The 10,149-nt window shown below is 35.4% G+C and overlaps 1 protein-coding gene across 1 annotated transcript; it reads right to left on the bottom strand.

Moving 5' to 3' along the window:
- Positions 1–9,409: 9,409 nt before the first annotated feature.
- LOC117613309 (14 kDa proline-rich protein DC2.15-like) lies at positions 9,410–9,922 on the bottom strand. The gene is made up of 2 exons (XM_034341924.1): positions 9,807–9,922; positions 9,410–9,695 (listed from the first exon to the last, which is right to left on the bottom strand). The coding sequence occupies exons 1-2, from the start codon at positions 9,920–9,922 to the stop codon at positions 9,410–9,412; spliced, it is 402 nt and encodes a 133-aa protein (XP_034197815.1).
- Between the last annotated feature and the right edge of the window lie 227 nt (positions 9,923–10,149).

Genomic DNA, 10,149 nt, shown 5'->3' with positions numbered 1-10,149 from the left:
TCAAAACAATATATTCACTAACAATTAAGAGTTTATTTATACTTTCGTTAAATATAACATAAGATTTTGTGGTATCCACTAGTGTAAATATTTTAAATTGAAGATCAAATTCAATCATTGTATTCATATAGGGTCAAGGAGTGTAGCTGTAAAAAAATCATCAAAATCGGAGTTAAAATAACCATTAAATCTTGATTTTTCATTTATAACCATCGAAAAGTTTTGTCCCGTTACTTGATCAATGAATGTTTATTTTTTCCGATTTTTGGCGTATATGATCTCGAAGTATAAACAAACAAGTTTGACGGTTGGATTGTTGAAACAAGTTTGACGGTTGGATCGTTGAAACTAGTTTCGTAGAATGTGTATGCCATCAAAACAATATATTCACTAACAATTAAGAGTTTATTTATATTTTCGTTAAATATAACATAAGATTTTGTGGTATCCACTAGTGTAAATATTTTAAATTGAAGATCAAATTCAGTTATTGTATTCATATAGGGTCAAGGAGTGTAGCTGTAAAAAATCATCAAAATTGGAGTTAAAATAACCATTAAATCATGATTTTTCATTTATAACCGTCGAAAAGTTTTGTCCCGTTACTTGATCTCTGAATGTTTATTTTTTCCGATTTTTGGCGTATATGATCTCGAAGTATAAAAAAACAAGTTTGATGGTTGGATCGTTGAAACTAGTTTCGTAGAGTGCGTATGCCATCAAAACAATATATTCACTAACAATTAAGAGTTTATTTATACTTTCGTTAAATATAACATAAGATTTTGTGTTTATTTAAATTGAAGATGAAATTCAGTCATTGTATTCGTATAGGGTCAAGGAGTGTAGCTGTAAAAAATCATCAAAGTCGAAGTTAAAATAACCGTTAAATCATGATTTTTTCTTTATAACCGTCGAAAATTTTATCCCGTTACTAGATCTATGAATGTTTAGTTTTTTCGATTTTTGGCGTATATGATCTCAAAGTATAAAAACACAAGTTTGACGGTTGGATCGTTGAAACTAGTTTCGTAGAATGCATATGCCATCAAAACAATATATTCACTAACACTTAAGAGTTTATTTATACTTTCGTTAAAAATAACATAAGATTTTGTGGTATCCACTAGTGCAAATGTTTTAAATTGAAGATCAAATTCAGTCATTGTATTCATATAAGGTCAAGGAGTGTAGCTGTAAAAAAATCATCAAAATCGGAGTTAAAATAACCGTTAAATCGTGATTTTTCATTTATAACTATCGAAAAGTTTTGTCCCGTTACTAGATCTCTGAATGTTTTTTTTTTGTGATTTTTGGGGTATACGATCTTGAAGTATATACAAACAAGTCTTATGGTTAGATCGTTGAAAAGTGTGTGTGTGTGTGTGTGTGTGTATATATATATATATTTATTTATTAAGTAGCTTTAAATTTATTTATTTTGTACATATAACACTTAAGAAATTGAATAGTATATACATTTATTAAGTAGCTTTCACCTTAATTATATTTTAAATCATAAAATAAAATATTTTATTTTTTATTATTCATAACAATTATTTTTATAAATATTGTGCTACGAACCAATTTTTCGTCTCTCAAAAGTTTGCGCGACCAACAGTTCGTCTTGCAAAACTCAAAAAATTTGGGCGAGTACCAAAAATGGGACGCGGGTTTTTAAAATTAAAAAAAAAAAAAAAACTTTAGACTTTGCGCGACCAATATTTTTTGTCGCGCAAAAATTTGGGCGGGTACCAAAAATGGGACACGGGAATTTTTTTTATATAATTGTTTTAGACTTTGCGCTACCAATATGTATTTTTCCTCGGGCAAAAATTTAAAGATTTTGGCGGGTACCAAAAATGGGATGCGGGAATTTTTTTTTTAAAAAATAATTTTTTTTAGACTTTGCGCGACCAATATTCCTATATTCGTCGCGCAAAACTTTGTGAGACCAATATATTTTGTCGCGTAAAACTTTGCGCGACCAATATATATTTTTCGTCGCGCAAAAATTTGGGCGGGTACCAAAAATGGGACGCGGTAATTTTTTTATATAATTGTTTTAGACTTTGCGCGACCAATATGTATTTTTCGTCGCACAAAAATTTAAAAATTTTGGCGGGTACCAAAAATGTGATGCGGGAATTTTTTTTTTTAAAAAATAATTTTTTTAGACTTTGCGCGACCAATATTCCTATATTCGTCGCGCAAAACTTTGCGAGACCAATATGTTTCGTCGCGCAAAACTTTGCGCAACCAATATATATTTTTCGTCGCGCAATAATTTGGGCGAGTACCAAAAATGGGACGTGGGAATTTTTTTATATAATTGTTTTAGACTTTGCTCGACCAATATGTATTTTTCGTCGCACAAAAATTTAAAAATTTTGGCGGGTACCAAAAATGGGATGCGGGAATTTTTTTTTTTCAAAAAATAATTTTTTTTAGACTTTGCGCGACCAATATTTCTATATTCGTCGCGCAAAACTTTGCGAGACCAATATGTTTCGTCGCGCAAAACTTTGCGCGACCAACCATATTTTCGTCGCGCAAAGTGATACGGTTTTTAAAAACCGAAATAACTCCTCCACCATTTTCTCAATTTCTTTCTCTACTCTTACCTCTCCTCTCTCTTTCCCTCTCCCCAAATCCCACCGTTTCTCTCACACTCACTCCTCTCACTTAATCTCTCATCTCTCTCTTCACTATCTCTCACTCTCACTCACTCTCTCATCTATCTTTTCACTATCTCTCACTCTCACTCACTCTCTCATCTATCTTTTCACTATCTCTCACTCTCTCATCTCTCTATCACTATCTTATCTAATTCTCTCACTTCTCCCTCTCATTCTCACTCACTCTCAATCTTGCCAAAAGGTATATTCTGTAATAACCCAAAACAAAATATCTAAAAAGAAAGAAAATATCTGAAAAAGTAAGGAAAATATCTTTTAGCAAAATGACAATTTTACCATCGCATTATTTAATAGGAAAAAAGTTGACTTTTTGATCGGGAAAGAATTTGGTAATTCTGATTACGCCGTTGCGTAGAGCACGGCGAAACGAGTCCGTAGACATGGAGTAGACCCGAATCGGAGTTGTAACGAAGGAGTTATGGTCAAAAGAGTCTCAGTGGCAGAACCGTAAATATTTCGAAGTTCAGTTTTATAAACCCAGCTTTCTCTCTCTCGAACCATCTGGACCAGCCGACTTCAGACATCAATTTCTCCCAACTCAGGCCACCGTTTTAGGCAATACCAGTCCCAAACGAACCACCTCACTTCCCTCTATCAGCCCTGCCCCTCCTCAGCCTCCATCCGCCACTTTAGTAGCCGGAAACTGCCACGAAACAGGCCTGGTCCGACAGTTTTTCCGAAAATTTTTGGGAGCTCGTACTCCTTCGTTTCTCCACCAAATCGATCGAGTAAGGTATGGTTTCTCATCTATTTTTCGTGTTCTAGCTGATGGGTATATGGGCTTCGATCGATTTTAGCTCTAAGGGGTTCGATTTTCGACTTGACGTTTGGCCGAAACTTCGGCCCTTCAAAACTACTGTTTCTAGTCACTTTTTGGGGGTGGTCCAAGAACAAAAATGACTCCAAATGGGGTGTTTTACCTAGGGTAGGAGTTTGGAGTCTTGGTTCCGCGATTTTTCGGCCACCCGAAATGGCTTTGGACACCCAAAGCTGCCCGCGCGTGCTGGAGCGCGTGGGTGAGGGTAGTGATGCAACTCTGTAAAATTTCGTGACCCTCGTGTCGTCACGGGCACGGGGGAGTTCGCGGATCTCAATTCGGAGTCCGTTTGAGCCCCGAACGGATTTTCCATATCGCGCGATCCGTGGGTGCAGTGTCGTTAAATGGTCGGATCGCGCTGAATTTTGGATATGTCGGTCTACGTGATTTCAGGATCGCGTAGGATTCGACGGATCGCGAATCGGAGTCCCGGATACTCTGGAATCGCGAACCCTGGGGCTAGGGTTAGGGTTTTAAGCGATAACGCGATTTTGGCCAATCCGACCGTCCGATTCGGACCAAATTCGCAGAATAGGGTTCCCGCTATATGAGAAACCTTCAGGGATGATCAGATTGGCCATCGGACACCGTGGACCCCACGGGTCCTGGGTCGGCCGATCTGACGGCTTATCGCTTAAGCTGAACGTCGAACCTCCCAAAACTGTTCCAAGCATTGAAAAAGGCTAATGTGGGCATAGGAGTAAATTGAATTGAAAAGCACGTATGTTTAGGAGCCGGGGGCAGGGTGTTTAGTTTAAATTCTTTTTATCCAGCAGTTTATTAATTTATTATTCCTGGATAAGCAGGCGCCAGGAGTCCGGCTAATCCACAGGAGGGACCCTCGAGAGGTCCAGCTAGCTCGAACCAACTGTGAGTGGACTTTCTCTCATAGATCAGATTTCATGAATTGTTTGATGTGATTTTATATAAATAAGTTTTATAAATGAGTTTATATTGATTTTATATAAATAAGTTTTTAGAAATGAATTTATTTGAATAAGTTTCTTTATTTGATCTTGAGTAAGTTGTATTTCGGTTCTGAACATGATCAGTACAGTAACAGTTTTATAAATATGTGCTGCTTATTTATAAGTTATAGAAACAGAGTTTGAGGTTGAAACCAGATGAGACAGCAGCACAATTTGAGATTTCAGTTTTAATCGGATTTTCTAAAGGAATTTATTTTAAACCCACCTCGTACCCATTTTCTTTATGGTGATTACCCAGAGTCGGACCGATGTCTACGGACATCCAGTCTGATTATAGTTCAGTCAGTGCACTTGACTTTGCCTCACGAGTTTCGGGGACGCTCGGACCGTGAGTGCCAGGATTTGCGGCTCGGCAGACTTGGTGTCCCGAGACCTGCCAGGATTGCGGCTCGGCTGACTTTGTGTCCCCGAGACCTGCCAGGATTGCGGATCAGGCTGACTACGGTCCCCTGCATCCTGCCAGAGCGACTCGAGTTGACTTGGTGTCATCGAGGAATCTGCCGGCGGGACAGGTTGATCATAGTCCCCTGATTTCGCCAGTTTGCGGCTCGGGTAGCCTATGTGACGCCCGAGACCTGTCAGGGAATTGACGGTTATGACAGGGGTACAAATAGGTGGTATTTTCAAAGGATTTTGAGTTTCTTTTATTTAATTATGATTTTCAGTTATTTTATACCAGCTTTTCTGAATTTCCAGGCAATAATACATTTATATAGTTTGTTCAGTTATGCAAGGCTCGAGTACAGTACTTTTATACAAAATTGATTTCAGTGTTATATACAACCTTGATTTCAGTGCTTTTGAATAAAATTTATTGAGTTTGATTATGATTTATATGGAATGCTTTGAGTTTAGTAAGCTTTAAATGGAAGGTGCGTATTCAGTTTATTTAACAATTTCTATAGAGAGGGTTATTTTGATTCTTAAACTGTTTTCAAGAATTCTTATGTTGGTCCACTCACATCTTCAAACTGTTTTCACCCCCAGGCTGTAGACGTACGCGGGATCCATCACCGGGCCACTCATAACCTCAGCGCTTCAAGCCAGGTAGAGCTTAGTAGAAAATCCCTGAAACCTTGAAATTTAGAAAATGCTCTGATATCTTGTTGAAACTGAAAAACTGGAGTTGGGATTTTGTTATTTGAATTATTCTGGCAGTTGGTGTGGATTAGTTGAATGTTTAACAGGTGAAAAGTTTTGGGATTGGTCAAAATACAGGGGAGACTCTGCTGAATTTTCGGCAGAAGTCTAAGGAAATTTTAAAGAGAAATTGGAGTACAGAGGGTAAAAAGGTCATTTGTGCCCGACATTTGCCAGGTGTCGGACACGCACAGGACTTGGCTCGAATTCCAAAGTGGAAAATGGGTCGGGTTCTGTCATATTCTCTCCAAATTTTAAATTTTTTTCATTAATATGTGTTTTTGGAGTTAGTTTTGAGTTTGTGTTTTTTTCTTTTTGTTGTTGTTGTTGTTATTTGACCATATTTGTTTTTTTGTAGGTAATCATCGAGACTTTGATGGCTAAAGTTGAGGATTAGGAAGCTATCAAAACATATTATCCAACACTACCACCACAATATGCTTGTATTAGGATTTTATTATTGTACTTTGTTAATTCATGTGTACATTTTGAATATTATATATATATAAATATTTATTGGATAATTTGATCACTATTTTTCATATGTAATTTTATTTTGAATATGTCAATTTAAATTAAAGTAATTAAGAAAAATCTTACAATTAAATTAAATTTAAAAAGTAAAAATTTGAAAAAATTACTATAATTAAATTAATATCAATTTAAATTAAAGTGATTTTAAAAAAATCATACAATTAAATTATATTTAAAAAGTAAAAAATTTGAATAAATTAATATTAAAGAAATAATAATAAAAAGTAAAAATTAGTTTATTTTAATTAAAAAAATTTAAAACACAAAAAAATATTTCGTCGCGCAAATATTTGCGCGACGTTAGTGTTCGTCGCGCAAAACTCTAAAAATGTGAGCGGGTACCAAAAATGGAACGCGGGAATTTTTTATTTTTAAAATTTTTTTGAGACTTTGCACGACCAATGTTTTTTGTCGCGCAAAACTTTGCGCGACCAATATGTTTCGTGGCGCAAAGTTTTGCGGGACCAATATTTTTTCGTCGCGCAAAGTCGCTTTGCACGACCAATGAAAAAACTTGGTCGCGCAAAGTCTTTCTTCACGATATCTGCGCGACGGATTCTGCGCGACGAAGTTTTTGTCGCGTTAAAATTTGTGCGACTACAATGTATTTTGCGCGACGAAATTCTCTTCGTCGCGCAAAGTGTAAAATGTAGTAGTGTTAGCAAAGAAACAAATATTCAACCACAGGGCTTTGAATATTTCTTTCGGATGTTTTTGCCAGTGGAGCAGACATGAGACTAAATCTGTAAACTAAAATGTTGTGAGTCGCAAATGGAAAAGAATGCTAGTAATACCAACCACCCAATTGATTGGGAAAAAGAAAAATTCTAACATGAGAATTTTGTTCTCTTCTTCAATGCCTTATTATTTTAGCTTCTCTTATTCAAGGTGTTTGCAGAGGATGAAGCTTATTGGCTCCTTTCTTGCTGCCCTTCTTCATAGCTTTCTCAATGACACCATTTCTGCTTGAACTGTCATGGCTAGTGGGGATTTTGTCCCTCTCTTTTCTAACACATACAGCCATCAAAATAAATCTTGAACTAAGATCTGATACCATGTTGGATTTTTTGCAACGATAAAAGAAGAGAAGAAAATAACAAGGAAAAGATGAACTCATCAGAGGTCTAAACTAAGACTTGGTTCTCTGATATTTTTCTGATGGATGAAAACTTAGTGGAGAGGTTTTCCTCTCTTATATATACATATATAGAAATGTGCATGTGCTTTTGTGCCACATAGGATTACATTCCTTTTAAAATATGAATAATACTAGTCTTACCACATTTTTATACCACAATTTCATACCACATGATGTGGCAGCTGATGTGTACATACCACATCATGTAAAATACTAGTTTCTGTTTCTCTAATTTTATTTATTAAAATACACTTCATTTATTTAATTGATGTGGCGTATGATATGTACATGCCACATCATGTGGTATAGAAATGTGGGATAAAAATGTGGTAAGTGTAGCATTACTCTTTAAATATTGTATGATGTAATCTTTTGATTTTTATATTTTTAAAATTAATTTTTGTTCCAATATTGCCCATTATCTTAGATTACTTACCTTAATGAGATAATTAGCCAATATTATATTTCTTTCCTTATCCAATTTACCCTTGAGCACATAAAACGTAAGAAATAATGAAGTTATTAACTGCAGCAAATTTTTATGGTGGTTTTATAATAAAATACTAAAATTATGGTACGTAAAGCACCTAATTAGGAAGACTTTTTTTTTTCTTTTTAAAATGTTGTACATTGACATAAGAAAGAAATAATGGAGTGAGTTTAGTAATCAAAGGAAGCCAAACACTCGTTAAAATAGATGAGAAAATAATGGAGATTCAGAGTTGGGGTTCATCCCAAAGCACAAATGACTGCTGAAGCGTGGTCTAATATCCATTTGCTATGCAGTCATAGTATCGACTTTTTCTTCTTCTTCTTCTTCTATTATTATTATTATTATTTTATGTTGAATATATGCTCAACTTTGAATGAGGTGCAGTCATTTTGTTCTTTATAGTTGTTCTTTTAAGTATAATATACCTGAGATATAGGTGATACATTTTTTTGATATATATATATATATATCTAAATTATAGGTAACATATTCCTTTAACAAAAAAAAAGAAGGTATTAATTGACTTGTGTTTTTACATACATGAGATATAGGTACCACACTTTTTTGCCTTTTTGTTTATGAATCTAAGTTATAGGTAACATACGCTTTACCACTTATCTTTTTTATGTACCGGAGATATGGTAGCATATACTGTCCGACTTATGTTTTTATGCACCTAAGTTATAGGTAATTTAATATTCTGCTTGTTTATTTTTCACCTTACTTATAGGTAATGGTATATATATATTGTCCTATTATCCATCGCATAAGTATAATATGTGGGTCTGTCTTTTATTGATTAAATGGTATTTATTAGGTAAATATTATTAAGGAAAGAATTCAAAATTCAATTTCAAGGAAATTATGCATTAAATTTATATTTTCAATATGTTTTTCTTATTTACCTCAAAGGGTAAAATCGACCACACACAAAAAAGAAAAAAAAGTCAAAGGACCTACATCTAAAACTAAAAACACGTGGACTAAATCCAATACCAGCTAATCATTTTGGACCTAGATCTAAGAACCCTTTATATTTTTCATAGGTACATTATTGGATATGTAATTTACAGATTTTTTTTGGTTTGCAATTTTAAGGGGCGAGTGAGAGGGCATGACAACCAAAAGAAATGGGGTGATTGATATGCTATTAATAGGGAGTATTAGTTACAATTATAGCAGTTAATGAAATGCTTGAAATAAATTATAAATAAAATATGAAGTATGGTGGCAACGATGTAAAAACATAGGAATACTACGACCTCTTGTATCATACTGGTCATTTAAATTTGAAATTGGGTTTTACACATAGATTTATATAATAATGGGTATATGTCTAGGAAATAGAAAATGTAGGGATTTATATTGGACANAGTCCTAATAAAAACCACCAACTCAAGAGTGAAACATGCATAATTTTTATTTTTATTTTGAAGGAAACGTATGAACATTCCTAAGAGAGAACACTCTAGATCTCAGCTACATTTCGAAGGAAACATGCATAATATATTACAGAGTAAAGCCAAAGATTAGTGGCCTGTTTTTCATTGCAACAAAGCTTTCGGAAGGGCAGCAATAGATGAGAAGGTAATGGCACCCCTAGGTGCATTGGAAGTCTTTTGGGACAGACTTACCACAGTAATTCAAAAGCAAGTTTAAGGAGACTAGCACATTAAGATTGATGCCCAAAACGTTGGCTTTAATGGCAGTGCAAAGGCACACAGCAGCATCAACATCAGCAAGCCCCACAATGAGGCTACAACAAGGGGTCTTTGGTAGGGTCCCCAAAACAGGGTGCAACAAGTCATTCAACAAATCGCCACATACCCCAAGCTTAAGGGTGTCCTTAGGGCAAGAGGCTTTAGGAGGGCTTGGGCTTGGGCTTGGGGTCAAGGTCGGAGTCAAGGTTGGGGTCGAAGGAGGTTGTTCTGGCGTTGGGATTAGGGTTAGAGGAGATTGTGTTAGGGTTGAGGTTGGGGTTGATGGGGGAGGGTGTTTTGGGGTTTTTGGTGGTGTTGGTGGACGAGGAACATGATGATCTGAACTCACTGTAGTGAAAAACACAAGGTTAAGGGAGAGAAGAAGAGCAATAGTTGCAAATGCAGAAGCCATTTTAGAACTAAATTCCCTCAGGCAGTAAAGTGACTGATTGAAATATACATGCATTAACTTGTAGATGGAGGTGGTGGTATTTATAGACTTCCTTTTTCTGAAAAAAATAAAAAAAAAATTCTAAATTTTCAAAGACGCCCAAGTGTCCAGACAGCGTACACTGTTTTGGGGTGCAAGGTAGGCACCAAAACAAAGAGACACCCTTGTTCTTATTAGGCAAAGAAGGT

Source organism: Prunus dulcis, unplaced genomic scaffold (genome assembly GCF_902201215.1).
Source record: "Prunus dulcis unplaced genomic scaffold, ALMONDv2, whole genome shotgun sequence".
NCBI classification, from domain to species: domain Eukaryota; kingdom Viridiplantae; phylum Streptophyta; class Magnoliopsida; order Rosales; family Rosaceae; genus Prunus; species Prunus dulcis.
The sequence above is the reverse complement of the archived record's forward strand: the minus strand, read 5'-3'. Positions and strand labels throughout refer to the sequence as shown.